The 23,678-nt window shown below is 43.9% G+C and overlaps 1 protein-coding gene across 2 annotated transcripts; it reads right to left on the reverse strand.

Annotated features, from left to right (window-relative positions):
* Positions 1-23,520, reverse strand: mpv17 (mitochondrial inner membrane protein MPV17). Of its 2 annotated transcripts, none has more exons than XM_061243623.1 (8): positions 23,436-23,520; positions 21,560-21,642; positions 12,462-12,577; positions 8,754-8,846; positions 5,268-5,363; positions 2,784-2,816; positions 2,063-2,115; positions 1-362 (listed from the first exon to the last, which is right to left on the reverse strand). In XM_061243623.1, the coding sequence occupies exons 1-8, from the start codon at positions 23,510-23,512 to the stop codon at positions 293-295; spliced, it is 621 nt and encodes a 206-aa protein (XP_061099607.1). In that variant the 5' UTR covers positions 23,513-23,520; the 3' UTR covers positions 1-292. The 2 variants fall into 2 exon arrangements, with proteins under 2 accessions (XP_061099607.1, XP_061099609.1); XM_061243625.1 differs by lacking the exon at positions 23,436-23,520 and adding an exon at positions 22,913-23,053.
* Positions 23,521-23,678: the final 158 nt, after the last annotated feature.

Below are 23,678 nucleotides of genomic sequence, written 5' to 3' on the forward strand. Positions count from 1 at the left end.
TTTCATAGTGAAAAAAATTCCTTTAATATACTGCATAATCCAATGCATGTACATTCTTCAAGTATAGGAAACATATACAAAGTATGTACAAATTATCTGTAACAACATAACAAAAAAATTTCAATTGTCTAAAATGACTACAAATCTGCATTGGCAATTCGTTTTTTTCCGTCTTCTTTTTTAACGGTTTTGAGCAAGGGTTCGCTTGAAGTTAATCGCATTTCGACCACAGCGAAACCGTCGACTTTCCTATGCGCTAGTGCAGAGGTAGTATGGGGCCCGAGCTTATCCGTCACATCTTATTGGCCTTCCAAGACAGATAGGAATTCCAAGCCACCGCCACGATCTGGACCACGGCCAGCCTGCAGGGAGACAGATCCGCGCACGCATTAGCGATGAGGCACTCCGGCCAGCCCGCGCTCCGGCACCGGGAGTCCGGGCCGGACGGCGGAGCGGCGGCCCACTTAAGTCTGACCCTGCGCCCGCTCGTCTGGACGGCACACCGTGTGCCCATTAGGATCACACTCTATCAAACCCACACCATCTGGAGGTGTGGGAGAACATAATGCTAATGCAGTTCACAGCCTACCCATCAAAATGATCACAATGGAGGAGAAGCTTCCCGCAACCATTTTAGACAGAAATGTTTCAGACGATAGGGCCCTGTTCCACAAAGCAGGATTACTGAGTTAGTCGGGATAACTGCACCGAGTAAAACCCGTACCTCGTCCAAATCTGGAACATGGACTGAACTAAAAAAGAGCCGTTCCAGGTTTTACTTCATGCAGTTACCTGGCTAACTCAGTAATTCAGAGGCCTGTTCCACAAAGCAGGATTACTGAGTTAGCCGGGATAACTGCACCGAGTAAAACCCGTACCTCGTCCAAATCTGGAACATGGACTGAACTAAAAAAGAGCCGTTCCAGGTTTTACTTCATGCAGTTACCTGGCTAACTCAGTAATTCAGAGGCCTGTTCCACGAATCAGGATTACGGAGATAGCTGGATAATTGCAGAAAGTACAACCAGTAAGAGCTATTTATTACTTCAGCTCATGTTCCAGATTTGGGCTTGACTCAGTGCAGTTATCCAGATAACTCAGTAATTCTGCTTTGTGGAACAGGGCCCTGATCTACAAACCTTTTTCTGAGGTAAACATGAATTTCCCCCAAACTACAGTACTAACTGCTAATTTGTCTGATGTGATTATGCATGCAAACATTCCATTTACCCCTGGATTCGGACTTTCACAGTCTCATAACAAAGCTTTGTTCACGTCGAGCTGTGGCCATTAAAAACCTCAGTGTGCTAAGCTGAAAGGCTACACATCTTTAATGACATGCAGACATGCAGATATTTAAACAGGAAACGGCCAACAGGAAATGTGGACTTATTAGAGCCTGTGAAAGAGCCCCACACCTTCTGCTCTGTTCCTGGAGTGAGTCGTGCAACCCCATCCCTGCCGTCTCTTCATTCGGTGTAACTAAAACCGAGCAGGTAGTTATTCATCCAAGGCTCTTTGTCTGCAGCTCCAATGGCTGGATCATTATGGGCACGCACACCTACGCTATAGCTCAACGTGCAGAGTCAAAACGAGTGCAAACTATGAAAGACTAAGACTTGCACGCCCGACGCGATGCTCAAAAATCAAAGTTTGAGTGGAACACCGAGCCTTCATCAGAACAAAAAGTTGGCTTGAAAAAAAAAAAAAAAAAACATTTTTGTTTTTTTGCTCCAATAAAGGCTAGATATGGCCAAAAAGTCAGCTGTATTATTGGTTTAATACATTGAATTTGGAGCGTTACTTGAAGTGACTCTCATTCTCTCATGGCTTCGTTATAACCTCTGTGGCCCTTCAGAAACAAGGCGACCGGCAGCTCATCAGTCTGCGGTCTGTGCTGTCCCTCCCGTCTCTCTCAGTGAGCACACTTGTTTCTCCCTCTCTCTCTGTAAGGCTCATTTCCTCTGTGAGGGACCCTTTCTCCGGGCTAGGTACTGAACCCGGTTCGTTATCTTCAGACCTTGCGTTCTGTGCAGGGAAGCGGTTCTCCTTCCTGTCTTACCTGTGATGGAGCGGTACGAAGTAAAAGTTGGCCATCTGCACAGCCGGCCAAACCTGCAAGAAAAGGGCACGATCAAATGTACAGAGAAATCAAAGACATTCCAGCCACACTGACAGTGCACTGAATCTGGAGATTTATTCTACCACCGACTGACTCACAATGTTATTGTATTAATCACATAATCTTATGAGTCCATTAAGCACTTCTGGAAGTGTGTGTCTCCATGGGTATTCTTAGTTTTTATTTGCATAAAATGGAGGTCTCTTATCATATCATGTCCGACAATCGACCTCTTTATATATTGAGGTGCTGCCCTGGCCAATTCTCCCTGGTAAAGAGCAGGGAGTTCATTTATATTTAAAACGAACTGCCTGATGAAATCAATAAATAAAATGCCAATAATGCATTATTTGTTTTGGATTGTTTATACATTCACAGCTGAAAGTAACATGGGTCATAACAAAAACAGGCTGTATGATAAAACAGAACAAGAACAGGAATGTACCATGCGATGTAACGATAAATACCAGCTTAATTATAGCCTATTACTCAGAGCCCAGCATACAGCAGAGTGCAATGATGTGATGCGTTTTATCTGGGCAGTAAAATGTCCTGATGAAAAACAGGAAGACGGCCGGGCCTGGCAGCATCGGAAAACTTCAGCTTCCCCCACCCAGACATTCCCTCTGTCAGAAAGCCAAACCATACGGGGCAGACTTACGGAGTAACTGGCGATGAGGGCGTCGGTGTAATCCTATGAGATGGAAGAAACCGTTTAACATCGCAAGGGTGTTGAGCCACTCAAATATCCTTCATCCAATTCAGCATCTTATTTTTATCTAGCAATGAAAGCCATTATTTAAACCATTTATTTCATTTGTATTACATTTCACGACACACAAGCAGAATTTTAAAAAAGGACGCATCTGCTCTTAATACTCCAGGAAAAGCCCATGCGTACATCAGACAACTCAACCCATGAATACCCACAGCCAACCAAACCCATCAATACCCACAGCCAACCCAACCCATCAATACCCACAGCTAACGGGGGTCTTAGATGACGCTGGTATTGCTTCGTGCAGGTATTGCTTCGTAATATAAAGTATTCACCTCATGCTGTGTGCAAGTTCTTCACATATCACACCTGAGAACATGTATCCAGGTACAAACCAAGTACAAAGTACTTCTGTGTTACATCCACTAACTGCCACCGGGCCTGTTCTAGGCCTGTCATTGGTCCATCTCAAACTTCATAGGTCCCTGGTGGATACGTGGGTGTGTTTCAGAAGGCTATTTGAAGTTTTATTTTCTCTTTCCTGTTACTTTGTGAGCGGTAAGGTGTCATGAGGCTAGCTGCCAGGTAATGAGAAAAAGGCCATGAGCACTAATGCTTGTTTTCATGCAAAGTAATTTTCACTCGACCTTTAACTTCAATAACAGCACAGAAGAGTGTGTAAGGAATGGATGCTGTTGAAGGATAGAAAGGATCGGTCTTTCGCCCCTCACACACCCAGCACCGTCACTTTGCTGTGTGTATCTGGGCATGCCTGTTTATCTGTGTGAAGATGTATATCAGCTTATAGCCGACTATGGTGCAATTCATCAAAATTAATTTTGTCAACTGAATATCGACTATTGCACACTGCCCCTTAATTAAATAAAGTAAGTAAGCTAACTGAACTAAGTATAGTGAAGGTGTGCATGCGTCTATCAGACGTGCATGCGTCTATCAAATAATTTTCGATGATTTATTGAGTTTGTCTGGTGTATTGGAACCTATGAAATACCTACTGGTCCTCTTGGCTGGCTCAACTGCACGAGGTAAGATCAATTGAGCCCAGACAAAGTATTTGAATCCAAAACATATTTGACCCAGGTCTGGTGTATGTGTGTGTATGCGCGTGTGTGTGCGTGTGTGTGTGTGTGTGCATGTGTGCATGTGTGTGTGCGTGTGTGTGTGTGTGTGTGTGTGTGTGCGCGTGTGTGTGCGTGTGCGTGTGTGTGTGTGTGTGCATGTGTGCATGTGTGTGTGCGTGTGTGTGTGTGTGTGTGTGCGTGTGTGTGTGTGTGTGACTGTATAGGGGTGCAGTGAGTGCCAGTATGAGGTAAGCTCTCTCTAATACCAAAATCACCAGGCTAAACACATCATTAGTGAGAGCAGGGCAGTGCGGCTCTGTGTGACCTGGGCCAGTGGGAGATGTTGAAAGACCCTCTGAAACTCTCCCTGGCTGGCTGAGCAGCACCAAACTTTGAAATCCCAACTGACCAACTGTTGAACCAGACCCCGGCCAAGCGCTACGCTGTACAGTCGGATGGCTCGGCATCATTACCGGCAGTTTGCTCCTATAGGTGGTCCCATTCTGGGCCGTCTCTGTTATTACCTTTCCCCTCACACTTATGTTACATCATCGGCCCGGGTTAATGGGCACATTACTCATTTGTTTTCTGTCTTTTCTGACATTTAGGTGATTGACCTTTCAGCCTCATTTTAAATCAACCGCCGTCCGTACATAAATAATTTATGGCTGGCGGATCATCGCCGCCCGTTTGTAAACCCGCTCTTCCTATTCTTCAAACCATGAGTCACCACCCGTTATTTTAGCATTTATTCTCCCCTCTGCTGGTGGAAATTGTTTCTAATTATACGAGGGAAAACATTAGGGACATTCTGTTTCCTGGTGAACATGGTAAAAGGTCTTAAAGGTTACTGGGATGTAGCAAAATACCAGCCAAATATGAATTTCCCTGATTTAGATCCATTCTATGAATACTTTCTGTGACCAAACTTTCTGTCACTAAAGTTTTCCCCCAAAAGTAGCAAGTTTTCAAGTTTCATATGCAATCTGACAAAGGCAAAACATTATTTGTGATACACAGTCTAGATCAGTGTTCTCCAACCCAGTCCTGAGGCACCCCCTGTTCTGCAAGTTTTTGTTCCAGCTCCGCTCTTGCCCACCCGATTGAGTGAAGAGCTTGATGCTGATTGGTTGAGTGATAACCAGACCCACCTGAACACATGAAAATGTGAATACGTATTGGATCCGGGCATCTCTGTTCAGAGAATGATCAGATGAAACAAAAACCAGCAGGGCAGGGGGTAGGTGAGGATTGGGTTTGGACGCACTGGTCTCTATGTTGGTGTCTGACGAGAGGGTGGTCCTTGCGGCAGTCGGTGTGATGTTATTGGCAGCGTGACTCTTACCCTCTTGAGTTTGGCGATGTTCTCATCCACCGTCAGCCCGTTCAGGGCTCCAGAGATGCCCAAGAAGGTCCCGAGAAAACAGGGTGCGATAAACACCTATGGGCACAAGCAGAAACCTCAGCCCCGCACCGTCCGAACACGCAAACATCCATCAAGTTCATGCACCATGAGGGGGTGGAAAAAAGCATCAAGATTTCAGGAACTTTTCCCGACGGCACGTTTTATCTGTACGACAGAGGAACGCTGACAGATGATTTCCATCCAAACCTATTAAAAGTTCCGTCAAGAGGAAAATTGGATGATTGGATGATTACTACGGTTAGGAGTTGATGTTCATGCAGAGCAAACGGAAGCTCTTAGCATGAAAGGCTTAGCAATAGGTGAAGCTTTCTGTGCTGCAGATAAAAATATTGAAAAAGGCAATCTTGAATCGACGGACCAGTTGTTCTCGACAGCTAGACAAGCGTTATGTTTACAACCAAACCAGAATTTATTTATTTGAAATGACTAATTACTGCCTCAGAAGGGACAAAACAATTGTACAGTGCTATTCCAAACACACTGTGTTACTCCCATCGAGATCTCCTGGTGTAGAGACAAAAACCACAGAGAAAAATCTGCAGCCTGTTCCACAAAGCAGGATTACTGAGTTAGCCGGATAAACCAGGACCCCACTCAAATCTGGAACACGGCCTGAAGTAAAAAGAGCTGATCCAGGTTTTACTTCTGCAGTTGTCCAGCTAACTCAGTGATCCTTCTTTGTGGAACAGGGCCCTGGTGAGTATTTTTGGCCGGTAAAATCCAATGGTGTTCCGGATTTTTCCGGTCCAAGGACTGTCAGTATTTTTATGCTCGGCCATCTTTGTTCAGGAGACATCAATCATAAACAGGGTCTTGCTTCATGGTACCATTTAGTGAATATCCTGTTTTTTTTGTTTTTTTTATCTGGCCGGATAAACACGAAACACGCTTTCAGTGAGCTACACGTCCTCCACTAGCACAGAGACATCAGTGCATAGACAGAGCTCACACAGTCTCCCGCACTTTCCATCATCGATGGCAACCAATAAGTAACATAAAAGCAAGTGTCAAATCCACAACCAGGCCAGCGACAACAACAAAAATAAACATTGAACACTGAATTCATATCATTACGTTATAGATACAATTGTAATAACTGTAGATCAGAAAGACCCTGTATTTCTTAGTAGTAAATGTAAAATTTCAGCTCTATAAAAGGGACTCACTTTAGTATAGGGCCCAAAATGTGTTTACAAAGGAGTTATGACCTTCAGGCTGTGTTTGACATTTGATGGCAAAGTGAGCTTCAGGCCTGCTGATAAATGATTTGAGAGACATCAGAATATCTTCATTGGCAATGCATGTCAGCTAGGAGTTCTGTTTGGCTGAGTGTCGGTGTCTGCTATTGACTTTACCACGTCCAGGTGAGCGGGGTCTCAGTGCTACAGCCTGCCCATAAAACATTCTCCGTTTAACCAGAAGGGCAGTTATTATCGGTTTAGGGTGCAGAGACCGTAACTGCCCTCCCACTTCCCTGAAAGAGTCATTTTGTTCAAGTGGTGGACATCTCTGACTGGTCAGGCCATAAAGTGGCAGCGAGCCGGGGCTGAATCACCGGGATGAGGACCGGATCCCCCTCGTAAAAATCGGGCCAATTTCAAACGCCCAGGTTATTGCTCCGGTGAACTTCAGAGATGAGGTCTTCTCAAGCCAGCCACTCAAGAGATGGAAAAGCTTGCCACAGTTTTAGCATCTAAATGCTGACTTTTCTACCTCAGGTGGTGGATATTTAGGGGTTCAGTTCTGGGCTCTGCCCTTTTCTTTTTGCCCTTCTGTCGGCTCTGTAAAGTGTCTCTGTGACAGCCTCCTGTGAAAAGCGCTACACAAATAAAATTCAATTGAACTGAGAAAGAAAGAGAGGGACAGAGAGATGAGCGAGAGAGAAAGAGAGAGACACAGAAATATCAACAGAGAGAATGAGAGAGATGGAGTGAGAGAGAGAGAGAGAAAGGGAGGGGGGGAAAGTGGGTCTCTAAAATTAGCTTGGAATCCTCTTTGTGAAAAAACAAAAGAAAAACAGACTTCACTTTAAGGGAAAAGAGGTATTGTTCCCAAGTAATCCTTTTTGTGACAAAAGGCCGTGTTCCTCAGCTTCTGTTGTCTTCATCCTGTTTTCCCAAACGCACCGCGATCATATAAATGCCACACGGCCCTCGAGGGCTAAACGTGGGAACGGGAATACGCAGCATCTCTTAATTATATTAGTGTCTGATGGTGACAGCTACCTCCGGAGAACATTATTTAAGGTTCGCTCTCATTTTGAGCGCCCGCACTGCTCTTGGTCTGCTGACAGGAAGCGGCAGAGGAACGAGAGAGCTCGGAAAAACTGCCTGTTCTGATGCTGTAGACCTGCCCCGTTTACTCGAGGATGTGTGAGCGAATCCAGTAATAATAATCATTTGTTATTTAGCTGACGCTTCTATCCTATGCTTACAGTTGATTAGACTAAGCAGGGGCCAATCCCCCCTGGAGCAATCTGGGGTTAAAGGCCATGCTCATGGGCCAAGCAGCTGGGCAGATCTAATCATGGCTACAGTGGGGCTAGAACCACTAACCTTCCGGGTCCCAGGTCCACTAGGCTGCAGGTTGCCCCAAGGCTACGCCTGACCGCTTCTGTTTCGAAAAGCTGCTGTTACACTAAAAGCATAGTGACAGGCAAATCTGAATGCTAAAAGCTGTATTCCAGTAGCTATTGGAACTGACTGTATCGCAAAAACACAGTTCTTCTGACCTGGTGGCTGGAAAAATCTGACTTCCTTAATCATTCTTCCATCATAAAAAAGGACCACTTTGTCAAAGTTGGAGATGACAATGATTTCATTTCACCAGGAAAAGAAGGCTAAATTTGATCTGAGACAGACACCTTTCTTATTAGTGTCCTGATTGGTCATCCATCACAGACAAGGTCATTTATCCCATTAGAGAAGTGATGAGCCACTTCCTCCCCAGACCACGCCCCCTTCAAGGCTCCTCCCATCTGGTTCTTTCCCTCTGCTCATTCATTTCCCTCAGTGTGTTTATGCCCAGAGCACCATCCAACAATTTACACTGTGTGTGTGTGTGTGTGTGTGTGTGTGTGTGTGCATGTGTGCACACATGTTCCCATGTGCTGTCTGTGTGCATGTACCTGTGTGCTGTATGTGTGTGTGCACATACCTGTGTGTGTATGTGCAAGTGTACCCGTGTACCTGTGTACTGTGTACCCTGTTTGTGTGTATGTGCGCAGGGGGAGATGATGATTCTACTCACAGTTGTCAGATACAGTGAAAGTGTACAGTAAATAAAATCACTTTTTTCTCCTGTGCTTTGGGGCAGAGAAAACGTTTGAAGTCGAAGCAGAGAATGCAGAAAAGGTGAGACATACTACATACTATCATACTATCTGTATTCATACTATCTGCCCACCTGGTCTAAAAGCATTTTCTTCAGCGCGGTGCTTTTGGACGTTCCCGTGACCAGCCTGTCCAGAACTTTGTACCATCCTCCCAGAAACGGACCCTGGAACACAAACAAGACTTTCACACAGGCATTCTGGGAAAAGCACATAACATTACCAAGAGACCTGGGCTTTTTTTAATTACATGGTGTACGTGGGCCAAATATTTACCAAGTGGTATTTATAACACAGCACATGAATAACATGCATTGTAGATGTGTAGTAGATGCCTTCTTAAAATAGGCAAGGCTATTTCTAACCATTCTGTCACTGTCACCATTCTGTACAGAAAGAATGCCTACACCACTCAAATGCAGTGATGATCAAATTGTATTTTAAACAGTGACTTACGCAGAAAACCATGACTATTTATAAAATCCCACTTTAGACATGATTATATCCCTGAGTAAATTTTGTACTGGACCTAAGTTGATTACCTGCTGGTTATGCGGAGGTGCTGTACGTTTGAGGGATCCCGGAAGTGGGATTTTCGTGCTTTAAGAATAATAACTTTTAATTGAGAATCAATTTCAGGAAGGAAGAGTGGAGGAAACATTGAAGCACAGCCTTATTTAGAGAAAAATGGCTGTTATTGTATATATGTTGTTTTATGACTGCCACTTGCCACTACTGTACAGTGTCCTTGGGTGACGTGAAAGGCGCTTTAAATAAAATGTATTACTATTATTATTATTATTATTATTATTATTGGCCACATTCAAATAGAATCACGTTCATGCCAGTTCAAATTGTTCAAATTGAAGTTCATTGGAGATTGATCAAATATGCGTAAGATACAGATACACCCCGTCAAACCAACATAATATATATTTTTTTGTCCTCAGTTATTTTTTATAAATCAAGTGCAAGCACATCTAGGGAATGATCTTAAGACTGCGTTTAAAGTCGAAATCCAAAGAGCATTTTTATTAATGAGGCCCCCGGACGTAGCTATCACTTTTGATGCATCTATTTCTTTTCCTCAATCATCAAAGGACTAGTGTACATACAGTGAGCTCCAAGTCATATTTTTTCAGGATTTATCTCGGTATTCCACAACTTTAAATTTGTAATCAAATATTTCTTGAAATCAAAGCTTTTATTAGATTTTGGTTTCACTGTGTAGAAAGTACTTTTTATAGTTCCCCCATTTGAAGACACCAACATTCTGAAATTGTAGGATACAGAGCCAAATCAAGAAAGAATACTGTATGTGTCTTTGTCCCAGAAGTAATGGAGCGCAGTGTATGTACCTTGGCCCTTTGACAATTGAGACTCTGATGCATCAAAAATAACTATGTCCGGGGGCTTCAGTAATAAAAATGCTTTTGGATTTGAACTTTAAACACAATCTTAAGATCATTCCTTCGTTGTGCTTGTGCTTGATTAATAAGAAATAACTGAGATAAAAAAAAGTTTCTTTACGTTGGTTTAAATGCATCCGCAACTGGCCCCCATGCCATCAGCTGCTGAGTCCTGACCTAGAGACTTCCTACCTCAACACATGACTGGCTGGTCAGCCCTACTCTTGTCTTCAAGACACCTATGCGGGAGAAGCAGACGCTCACTGAAGCACTACGACAGATAAAACCCTTTCAGGTAATTATTGCCCCATATATATATATATATATATATATATATATATAGAGAGAGATACATGAGATATATGTGTGATGAAGGGGATGTGAATGAGTTAGAAGTATTTGAATTTCAGAGACATAAACACCTGTGATGAAAGATTTACCTCCACCCCCCAACAATCCCGCTCAGTATCCTCTGATGCCATTCTGAAGACCATACCATCCAGAATCTTCCGTGCCAGCAGGGTGCCTGTGCAACCTCAGGCAGCTCTTGGGGCTCTACGTGGAGCGTCGTTAAGGGAGGGCTTAATGTGCTCAGACATCTGTGTGGGTGAATGTTTTCCTAGCCCCCGGCATTCTGGTCACACACGGCAACAACATCATTTTAACGTGTTGTGAGGAAGAAGATTATTTTTCATAAATATAACTTTGCCTACGTAGCCATGAAAAAAAATAATAACAGAGGTTGAACAAGATTGAGAGCCTCATTGTCTGGAAGCGGGGCGGTGGTGAGTGGGGGATGGGGGTTCTCTGACATCACACTGCAGTTCGGCCAATCAGAATCACTGCAGGTGAACCGACTGGCACACCACTGTAGACTTAACGGCAGTCAGTCTACTTAACTATGAACAGCTTATGGTACGATAATAGCGTAATACGTAAAATATATTTTATTTTATTTGAGTTAGTAGGTGCATTTTAACTGAACTCAAATGAAGTATTTGAACCTCGAAGAAAATGTTAGCTCAGATGTACCAATATAAACAAACAAACAAATAAATAAATCATTTCTGTTACATGACAGTAAATCATTCTGTTACTTTTCAGAAAATAAATTACCTGACGTTACTGTAGTCAGAGTCGCACGTACGTAGTGTATTCTAAAGGACCGCAAAAGGGTGGTCGTAAATATCCCACTGGCATAAAATCTCATTTTCAAATTGGCTCTGCTGGTGTGTGTGTGTGTGTGTGTGTGTGTGGGTGAGCGTGTGACTGTGTGTGTGCGTGTGAGAATGTGTGTGTGTGTTTGTGTGAGTGAGAATGTGTATGTGTGTGTGTGTGTGTGTGAGGGAGTGAGTGAGAATGTGTGTGTGTGTGTGTGAGTGAGAATGTGTGTGTGTGAGTGTGAGTGAGAATGTGTGTGTGTGTGTGAGTGTGTGGGTGCATGTGTGTGACTGTGTGTATGTGTGAGAGTGTGACTGTGAGTATGCGTATGTGTGAGAGAATGTGAGTGTATGCGAGGGTGTGTGTGTGCATGCGTGCGCGTGCACGTGCATGTTTGCGTGTCTCCTGCTGTAAGTGGCTGTCGGAGGGTGATGTGACTGTTGTAGCAGTGTGACCGGGTCACAGTGACACGGTCAGGTTGGTGGCGAGGCACGACCGTGGCATGGCTCAGTTCTCACGACCGCAAAGTGTCTGCGCTGGCTGACGCATCGCCCCGCACCGCCCGCACCACTGCAGCGAGTGGAGCTGGGAACAGCTGGCTGCCCTTTTCAGCCCTCACACCCCACCACACCTCCCGCCCCCGCACACCAGCTGTGCCTTCTGCCCCAGCGTCGATCTCCCCTGCGCTTTCTGATGATGTCGCCCTCAGCCCCTCCCCACTCCCTGAGCTGTCCCTTTCCACTCCACGCTTTCCCCCCCACACGTGAGGACGTCTGCGTCAGCCTGTGTGAAACGCAGTGTGAGTCTTTGTGTTGGATGGTCGGTCACTCTGTGTGCTGCAGCTCTTGACACCTGGCCTGTCCGTGCCCACATGCAGCATGTCCAATCCAGTGACTTTATGAACACATCCATTTCACCTCTGGCTCCAGGTCTTCACTGAACACCCCAATGCTGATGCAACAATCACTACTTGGAAGCAGTGGAATTTTAGAACTCTCTTTTTCTTCAAAGGGTTAGAGGGTTCAGAAGGTTGTGCTCAAAATGATGAACTCTGAAGCCTACAGCTATTGTTTAATATAATCCTGGTGAGTTGTATTGGTGCTGGAGAACCTGAAATGTTACTGTGCACGGTATGAACTAGCTGATTGGCCAAAAAAGGTTCCCTGTGCTTATTGCCACCAGGATGTGCGAGGGAACAGGAGGAAGACTCACCGCGAAGCAGAAGCCAATGCTCATCATCCTGGCGGTCCTTGGCAGGTTGTGATTGGCCAGACCCCTCCTCTCAATCGCCTGCTGAGAGATGACATCCCCCACCCCCACCAGGCAGCCTGCAGGAGAGAGAGAGAGGAGAGACAGAGAGAGAACAAGGGGGAGAGAGGAAGACAGGAAGAGAGAGGGAGGGAGAGAGAGAGGAAGGGAGAGGGAGAGGAAGAGAGAGGGAGGGAGAGGGGAGAGAGAGAACAAGGGGGAGAGAGGGAGAGGGAGAGAGAAAGAGAGAAAGAAAGAGAGGGAGAGATAAAAGAAAGAACAAGGGAGAGGGAAAGAGAAAAAGAGAACAAGGGGGAGAGAGAGAACAGGGAGAGAGAGAAAGAGAAGGGGACAGAGTATGAGAGAGATAGCTTTGGCAATATTTGCAGGTATATTTCATGCCAAAAAAGCCATTGAATTTTACATTTTGACAAAGACGGCAGTGACAGTCAGAGTCAGGCATCCGCTTCTCCCTGTGCCTCGTGACCCACAGCCCCTCTCACTGGCATCCAGAGGGGCCCAATCTCTGATGCAGGGGCCATGCAGGGGCCAGAAACTGCACCCCAGCCCAGGGAGAGGGGACTCCTCCAAAAAACCCCTTCACCTAATTATAGACCTCAAAAAATGGAATGGCAAAATGCTCTTCAGAAACGCTCATTGGTAGGTATCGCTGTGTATTCACGTTTACCTGCATACATACAGGAAAAAGACAGTCCTTATTTATAAACACTTTCATAATGTCTTTCCAGCTCTTGGTTCCGGTTGGTTCTGCAGTCATTTCATGACCTAGATAGTTCTCTTACTCATCCTTTTTTGTATTTTTAGAAGAGAGCTTTAATGTTTTCCCAACTTTATGTGACATCAGAGATGTCTCAGATGTCTGAACACTTCGAGAGGGAACCTGTTTTTTTAATGCATGTTTTTAAAAGAATAACAGAAACCTTTTAAAGACATTTTGTTGATGCCACGTAATGAGTGACTCTAACGCAGAAGCGGGGGAATGTCTAAAATGGCATCTGTGCGATGTTGTGGGAGGCATCGCTTGGCAAACAGAGAGGCAGGGTCTGAGGAGCCCCCTTCCTCTGCCAGTCAGCTGAGTGACCTTTGACCTGACCGAGCTAGCGGGCCCTCTGGGAACATACAGCATCATGGGATACTGCGGTGGCCACCTGTTCCTCCTGTAGGCCGTGGTAAGTGATGCAGAACACAGCTGGAAATTATTTATGTTCCTTTAAAGCAATGTGGAGAAAAGAAACACATCCCAGGAGCCTCATAACACGAACCCTAACCTAACCCAAACACAATATTCCTAGAAGGACTAAACAAATGCACTTTCCTAAAAATTCTCCCTACTTCTTCCTACATAGGCTCCAGTACACTGACTGGCCAATGCAAAATTTCCCTCATATGGGGAATCTTGAGAAACAAAGATATTTCCTGAACCCTGAACTTAAACACTAACCCTAACTATTAACCCTAGTCCTAATACTAACCACAACCCCTAACCACCCACCCTAATCCTAACCACTAACCCTAATCCTAACCATTTTATTCATAAGGATAAGAAATCATGTTTGTGTAAGAACCAAGGTGAAATAAATAAAAATAAATGTGTCTGTTAATTTTAATGATGAGAAATGTGTGTCACTGTAAAAATATCAAAATACATAAGACTAGGCTCATACCCGAAAAGTAAGAAACATGCAATACATTTTATTGTGGCCTAAATTTGTATCAAAGTCAGTTCACCTACACTGCCCCATGTTTTGCGGCATTCTGAAACAGTCCGGTCTAAAACTGAGATGTACACAGCCGAGGCTCAGACCAGTCACACATGCTTAAAATGCACAGCCTCAAAGACACATAATGGTACGCTGAGCGAAAATTAATCGGTCACACTTAGGTCACCCCCCCACCCCACCCCCAGCCCTCCTCATTAAACAGGAAGCTCATTTACACTCCACGCCTTCAGTACTCGCGGTCCTGATTCATGTACAGTAACAGTTTTTTAAATTAAACTTCCGGGCTCAAATGCCCTGAAATTAAATTCTTTGGCAGTGTGGCAAAGGTCAGGATCAGAAGTAATTACAGCTGCCGCCACACTAATTTAAAAAAATGTTGTGGAGAAACAAACACTTACTTCCCTTATTTTAGGGCAGCTGACGGAAATGACTAGAGAAGGTGACTGACCGAGCTGATAGTTTGCTGACGGTTTCAAAGAGTCCCTCAGAAGCCATTATGCATGTCTGTGCCAGAAGACCGTGACTGAGAACGTCTGACGCCTGGGGCACGTCCAAATCGTAAAACGTTCTGCTACGGTTTCTGTGTTGAACCGTATCTTTCCTCCCAACTTTTTGCAACAGGCTAAGAGGTTTGTTTGCTCCCGTTTGGTGGGTGTGTCACGGGCGTAGCTTGAGTCATTAATGATATAGGCCTCTGCTTTAAAGCCCGGAGAATGCCTTCTCACACGCCGTGTGGGCAAACCGTACTACATCATTCAGTCCGGCCAGGGTTTGCAACCATACCTTTTTTTTTTTCCGTTTAAATAAACGTTTTGCTACATTTTGTCGGGGATAAACGTGACCCATACGTGTGGCATAGCAGCAAAAGTGGTCCCTCTGCACTGACTGCACTGGCTGGCAGAACAGAACAAAGATTTGTAAAAGTTAGGAATGAAGCATCGCTATGGCAACCCGCGCAGGATGAGTACAGGATGTGCAGAAACTATCGGTGAAGGAGAGGAAGTATTAGGCCGATGGAAGAGACTGATATCCCATCGGCCGCTGAACGGCACCGTGTCTCTCTCTCTCTTTCTCTCTCGCTCTCACTCTCTCCGGCCCTGCCAGCCAAACTGACGTCGCCGTACCCTCCAATCTCCCAAAAATGTCACACGGTCCCGTTCAGCACCTGCGCCAGTGACGCATGCGTCCTGAAGGTATCGATCACTCGGGGACGGAAGCGTGCCAGGAGAATGCAGCGCTGCATTATTCATGCGGCTGCAAAGAGCCGCGCGCCGGAAACATCCACAGCGAACGCAAACTCGGGGGGCGAATGTCACAATGACGAACACTTAATGAACGCAGCGTGTGAGTCGCATTAAGTGAGTCGCTTTTGTCAAACATTTTCCCAGAATGCACCTGAGGAGGAAATCAAAAACAAGTTTATAGCTGGTCGAAGGGGCACAGGGACTGCAAATAGGACATGATCACAGGACTAGTGGGGTGAAAGGCGGTGACAATTCTCGGGGCCCACAGTTTGGGAGGCTCACAGAAATTTGAATTGTACTAGCTACACCCCTGCATGATCATGGTACTCTTCATGGTCTTCTAAACACACAGAAAAGGAACTGTTTAGGATGCGCCTGGTTGTTCTGCCTGCAGGTAACCCAGTCAAGGTAGTCCCCAAGTCCAAGCACACATACTTTTTTTAGTCACAACACTTGAGTCATTATACTAATAATTCTAATCTCATCTGGTGCTCGAGGCAGAGCAGAAAACTGGTAGGTGTATAACGAGAGGGCTTATCCTGTATATATTCAATCCCTTATCAAGACCTATACACCAACAAGACCCCCCCGTTTTGCCACTTCGTGCCGTCTGGCGCCTCCCCCTCGCCACACCTGCACTTCACGCTCACGACTGCTGTCTGTCCTGGTCCCACGGTGGTGGAATGACCTCCCGGTGGATGTCAGAACGGCAGAGTCTCTGACCTCCTTCAAGCGCAGACTGAAGACCCATCTCTTCAGGCTACACCTTTCCCTCCCCAACTCACCACCATGATTAGCCTTAGACTGTAATGGCACTTATGTATAGATTGTATAGACATTGTTACTTGTATAGGTATTGTTGTTTTTTATTGGCTGTTGTATTGTTGTATTCTAGCTGCCAACTGTGGTATGCTAGTTTGAAAGTTGATTGGACTCTTCAAGGGTTCTGATTATCTGTATGTTTACACTAGGACTCGGAACTGTACTGTCCTCTCAGGTCGTCTTTGCACTTGTTCTTGTGTTTGATTTGCACTTTGTTGTACGTCGCTCTGGATAAGAGCGTCTGCTAAATGCCATATAATGTAATGTAATGTAATCTTTACAAAAGCCAAAACTTCATTTGCGCTTGTTTGAGAATAAAGACCGAAATGACAGAATGACTCTAACGGGTGAGTAAGAATTTGGAAACCTCCCGCCGTGTTTATGAAAAAACAACAAACTGAATAGATTCCATCGCGGACAATGGTACTATAGGGACAGCACGATGAAAAACCACAGGGGTGCTGAGCACTCTGGCTGCAGTGACACAAATGTCAGCTGGGGGCGCTGTACTGCCTCTGTGCTACCGCTGTTGCCGTGCTAAAAACACGATGATACCAAAGCTACAGTAAGATGTGTGGAAGGAGAGGCAAACAGCATTACAAACATTACATTTTACATTTTTAACATTTTAGTCATTTGGCAGACGCTTTTAATCCAAAGCAATTTACCAGTGCATAGATTCTTCCACAAGTTAAAGCATCACATCCATAACTAGTAAAATACACATGAAGTGCTGTTCTAAACAAAAATACAGTCATCGTAAGTGCTATTTTTTGGTGTCATCTTCACCAGCTCTCCCTGACCAATAAGGCCCTGGAGGACCGAAACAGAAGAACCCACAAAGCACGTACGCAGTTTACAGTCAGCCACGCGAAGTGACTAACCGTGAAATGCTATCCGTCAACAAGCGCCACCGTCAACTGCACCCAGACGTTACTGAGTGACTGTGGGACTCCGGATTTAGCCTGGACTCTCTGTAATGTTCTGATGTAGCCTGATGGGTCGGGCCTGTGGTAATTAAAGGTACTGTTAGCCCACCGAGGTCTGCCCAGCAAGGGCAAAGGCCTCCACCACACATGCACACACATACACACACATAAACATGCATTCATGCAAACACAGACACACAGGCACACACACACACACATGCATGCACACACAAAGACACACAATAACCCACACAAACATTCATGCACATACATGCACACACATATACACACACACAATCACATACGTATATGCACAAACATGCAGGCTATACATGTACACAGGCATACAAAATACATGCAAAAGGGCGCTTGGGAGAGCTATTAGCATTACCAGGCCCAGCCAACACACTGCTGAACAACAACGTGATGTCATCAGTCCCCGCCCACTCAAGGACATCAGCGTTCCGGGCAGGATCCACAATGTTCACGCGGAACTCCCAGCGCGAATGTGCAGACAAGCCAGCACCTCCCACCCTCCACCCTCCCAGACAAGTTTTACAAAGGACAGCGCACAGCGAAGGCAGAGCGAGGGCCCCTTTTTATGTGATACAACCTTTTCTTAAAATGTCAGGAAAGAACATATAAAGGCGGTTGGAGAGAGATTAAAAAGCGCGGGAGGAGAGGGGAAACCTTTTGAGGGAGCTTTTTAGGAGCATGTTTAAAAACCGACGCCTTTGGATGATTGCGAATAGTTGCTAATAATGTCACAGGCACAAAAGGCCAAAAACTGATAAAAATCGCATCCACCATCCGCCCGACTGGTAAACACTTATATTTTCCTGAACTTTGGCTGAAATGACACATTCACTCCTTACAAATCAAAACATAATAGTGAAAAATGCTTCAAGTTGCAATCAGCTCAAACGGCAGCTGGAGCAGCATTCGACGCACGCTCAATGACTCCATAAGTCCTAATAAACCAGGATCTGAATCAGTTTTTCCAATCTCGTTTAGCGTTTTACTGAAAATGAGAAAAATGTGCAAGCCAAATAAAAACATACATTAAAGACAGACACACATTTATATGAAGTTGTAACGGAAAAATCAGGCATTTGCCGAGCCAATATAATTTGCCAAGAGCAGATGGACCTAGCGGTACAAAATAAAGAAGAGGCGGCACGAGGAAAAACGGTTTAACTTGATCTTAAACTTATATTCCACGTAGAGGGAACGCATTAATTTAAAAGTCTTACTTTAATCGTAGGACGACTTGTTACTTAGACAAACCTATATAAAGCAATATCCATGGGAGGATATCACATTTATAAAGCATTTGTTCCCATCTCTTTAATGCCAATCTTTCACTAATCAGTATGAGATGCCAAGTGAAGCGCCGTGCTGCGCAAAAGGGACCCAATAATTGTCCATCCAGCTCGCGGAGGAAACCGCTGACGGCGGCACATTTAGAGCCCACGTCCTTGAAGGATAACTCCCCCGGGCTAATGGCCCTGATTGACGCATTTCTCCCATTTGGGAAATTATCTGTGATACATTTGGCAGATAGTCTTCAAAGACATGAAAGTTTTCCACCGCGGACGACGTTACGGCACATGACGGCGGAGCATTTAGCTGATGAGACCGTCTCGACCCCGCTGGAAAGCCAGACCAAGCGGGCGAGGGCTCGCGCTGGAGCCGCCCGCTCGTGCGTCTGCACGCTATCAATCACACGGGCTCACTGCGCTTCATCACTAATACTAATGCGCTAACATTGATTTCATTCATCCATTCATTCATTCGTCCAACCATCCATTTATTCATTCATTCCAGTTATTGGCATCACTCCAAAGAAACAGACTTGGGTCAAATACGTAATTGCTCTGGATTCAGGTTTACTGGGTCTGTGTAGTGCATGTATTGGAACCTGCGAAATACTCTCAAAAAGTGCAAACCGCGCTTTCCGGTGCTCTTGGTTGGCTCTATTGCACCAGGCAGGATCAACCGAGGACAGAAAATAATTTGTATCCAAAACAAATATACACTTGTCTGATAAGATATCATGAGTGGAGGTTTGAATTCTTTTGAGTTCAGTTCAAATCAGTCCCGAAATTGGTGAAAATACAGAGGGAAGGCTCTGATTGCGTAGGCGATTCAGTGCCTTCTGTGAACCTGCAGTATCAGAGGTGAATTCGCTGAAAAATCTTCTCTTTCTTTCTTTAGTCTTAAACATAAAGCTATATTTCAAATGGTTTGGATATCCTTTTCACCAGAACACAAAGGTGCAGTGCGATGCCTCATTTCTTGTAATGCTATCATCAAATGTGGCTTGGACACATGGCTATAACACAGCTATAACTAAAATAAAATAAAAAAATGACTAAAATAATTACAAATTTTCAAAAGAAAAATTATCATTCCAGTCGATTATAAATCATATTTATTCAACAACCATGGTGGCATTAATGTAGCAAATTTAGTTCAGCGGTTCAACAATTGGTCACTCTCAAATCCAGAAATAACGTTCTAGTCCTTAAAGTTGTGTAATCCATGAGCAATACAGAGATTTGGGGTCCGCATAGCACAAAGTTTCATCCGTTTCGGCGATGATCCACTCTTTTTGAGTCATTTCACGGTATTTTGTGCATCACAAGGGAACCGTTCCCATGCTGCTTTGCGGTCTAAATATAAACGGTCTTTCCTCTTATGAGGTGGAAACAAAAGCACTGAATCACACTTCAAGTCTGTAATCTCGCTTACATAAATTCACACTCTCCAGTCCGTGAAATCCATGTAGCTACAGCCCAGCTAACACAACACATAAATGTTCTCACAATGTTAATGGAATGTTTTGTGAACGTTGTACCATTGCCACTACATGACAGCAACGTTTTGTCAAAAAGTCAGGAATATGTCTCAGATACACCACGGATCCATCAAACGGAGAATATCAAACAATCCATTTCTATAATCATAGAATCATTAAAAAGACTAAAAAGATTTGGAACATGGCCAAAAGAGAATCAATAAAAGCAGGATAACTGTTCATTTGTTTACCCAAAAAAACGATACAAGAATTGTGTATCTAGACTTGTGACGCTTGTTTCCAGTTAACCAATCAGAAAATGCGTGGCTGTGGGATGTGCTCATGCACGAGGACAATTTTAGAAAAGGAAAACGCACCCTAGGGGTAACCACAATAAATACATTTAAAAGATAAAACTCCTGATTTAAATCCAGACAGCTGCGTTTTCATGCCTGTACATCAACACTCTGCAGAACTGTCGTTTACGTTTCTTGCGTCGGGTAAGTTAACATGTATACTGACGTAGCTTTCCATTTATAGTCTAGACGTGCATTGGCTTCGAGGGAGGAGAATCAGCTCTTCAAATATTCTACGAGACGAATACTGCACTCCCTCACCTTCCAGCACTGTATTCAGAAGCTCTTTCACCTTCAAAATTTATGCAAAGCTGGCAGAATAACAATAGACGCGATTCCGCCATGTTCTCGAACCAGTTCCAGGACACCCATTTGGCTCGTGTCCACTTTGTTTGAATCTATGTACTACATTTTTAATCATCTTACCATATGAAAGCTAGCAATAAATCTGGTGTCACTGCTGAAAGTGATTCACGTGATGCAAAAAGGCTTCAGTGCGTATTCATTAAGATGACAAGACTTATTCATCCCTTTCCATAGTAAATAAGACAGGTTTATTTCAGATATTACGTGATATTTTAACTTAGCATTGTGGATCACTGACTGCACACAGTTTGTTCATGTACTTTGCCGCCCCCTGGTGGTGTGAACAATGCCTGAAAATTCATAAGCATTGGTGGATTTAGCCATGCTACTATAAGTACCAGCTGATATTATTGTTTATGATTGAATATTTTTTGTTTCGTAAACAACAGCAGTGGAAATGACCGTGGTCATGTCTAATATTAGGTGTACCAGAAACATTAGGGAGTAGCAGTTATTTTCTGATTTATTGGCACAGGTTGTTTTTTCTCAAAAAGGTGCACAGTATTAAATTGTATCAACAAAAACTGATCAAATATTAATAGAAAACACAATTCCATTTTTGGGCAGCGTACACTTTAGCAAATGGCAGTTCCGAGAGAGACCACGCACAGTTATGTAGCAGGATGAGTAGGCCGGCTTGGAAACATTTGGGGAAACACGGTCTCAGAGATTGATTTGACCTTTAAGCCACAAAAGCAGCAAACACGTGAGTAAGACAAACAGACTGCTGCTGACGGCGGAATTGTGGGGGACGGAGAGTTTGTGTAGCAGAAGGAACAGGGATGCTGCGGGTGTTTTCTTACCGGCTGTGAATATCTGCACTTTCCATGGATGTCTGGACATCAGTGCCTGATATGATCTCCACAAGCCTGCCATGTTCTTAACTCTGAAAAGACACCAGTGGAGACAAGAAAATGACACAAAGACACTGCCTCCATATATCGCCTAGTCTAATCGCCTATATAATCGTTCTAGTCAGTTAGTCTTCCAACTAAATATTTCGTTGAAAAAAGAACGGCAAAAAAATCATATTGGCGAAGAACATTACAAAGAACTTTACATCAAACAAACAGACAAAAATGGTGAAAAATGTAGATGGCACTAATAAGAAAAATATCACATAATGCTGAATGTGACTAAAATGGACACCCACTTATTTTAAACAAAGTATCAATAGACTTATTTCTGCACTTTTCCTCAAGCTGCACTATTTATAAGCGGCTTAAGAGGCACTGTGAGTAAATATTATATTATCTATGGATCTAGTCTGAAGATAGCGCGCCCCCGTCTGGAGAAGATGGGACAAGACGGAGGTAGAGATGGGTTACATTTTCGGTTTACTAGACCTTCTAAAAACAATTAGACGTTTAATTACGCAACATATTTTGCCAAAAACAGCCTATATGTTACGGTCACAATATGAGTTTACTCATTTCTAGTTTTGTTTGGTTTTGATCACGGATTTGTATAATAACGTTACTGGACTAAATGTGGAGATGATCAATATCACGTTAAATGAATCCTGAATCTGTAATGATACATGATGTACAGACAAACGGTTTAATATTATTATTCTTTTATGTAGCCAAGTTATTGATAAGGTGGTTAAAACTTTCACAGAAAGCAAAATGTCACGTTCTCGTATTGGCGACCAGCTAAAGTAAACCGTTTTGTTCAAAAGTCAGTCAAGTAAGTTTTTGACCACATTCACTTTCCAAGCAGCTACAAATTAACTAGGCTAGTTAGCTAACGTTAACTTTTTATATTTGTCTGTGTGTACTTACCGGTTGCACACAATAACGACAGAATTATACCCTACTTGTGTAACCTTATTGTAAGTTAACGTCAATTGGAGTGAATAATTTCACTTGACATGTCCTACTGCACTTCAATTAATAAAAGCATGAAAAAAATGAAAGCGTGGTTGACAGGCTAGGCTATGCTAACGTTCCTTGTAACGTACATTCATTCACATCGTTAATTGCTCTGCAAACTAAATGAACGTTAAGTGTTCAGCTAAGCTGTGTTTACATGTTGCAAACAAGTAGGTTCAACTACTATAACGTTAGCGACATGCTAGTTAACTACATTACACATATTTAGCTGCTGTAGCTGAAGTTAAAATGTTCAGTTATTGTAACTATTACGTAGCCTACCAGTCAGCCTCCCAACGTTTTCAGTGACACGACTCAGACCTGAGAGTGGATGGGAAGGCTGATGACAGCTAGCTAGCTAGCTGGCTCTGTAAGTTTCAACTATGAGAACGAGAGACTATTTAAGTTAAACCATCTAACTAACGTTACCTAGTCCACATAACTAGCTAGCTGTTAATCAACGTTCCCATGCCATGGATGTCACGGCCACTTCATACGACCAGAGTTCAGCGAACGACGGCTAGTATTTAACTAACGTTAGCATCACTGACTGAGCTGATCATGCATTACGCTGAACATAAATTTGCTGCCAAATTGAAAGTCTGACCATACCAATTAACGTTAGCTAAAACTCAGTTACAAGCGTCCTAGGTACTTTCATGTTAGCTGACAGGCAAACGCTTTTAGCAATATGAAATAATTTCGCTTTACATTAACAACAATAGTATCCTCGGGGCTACTCGCATGTACTTATGCTATGAAATATCAGCATCGCACAAAATAGTATAATTGAAGAGGTACATGCCTGACGGGCTTCGGAAAGACTACAGCCACCGACGACGTCACATCCAGAATGAAACCACGCATGTCATCGGATGGCATTTGTCGCCCTCTACTGGGAGCGGTGGTAGACGCACCTAAGGAATGATTTCCCAACCTAGGTTGTGCTTCAACCTGGCATTTCTGTGTAAATTTTAACCAGAGACCAAAAATGTTTTACATATTAAGTACCTTAACTCTGATTAGAGAGCTTAGATTGAAGTAACGG

This window comes from Conger conger, chromosome 5 (assembly GCF_963514075.1).
Source record: "Conger conger chromosome 5, fConCon1.1, whole genome shotgun sequence".
NCBI classification, from domain to species: Eukaryota; Metazoa; Chordata; class Actinopteri; order Anguilliformes; family Congridae; genus Conger; species Conger conger.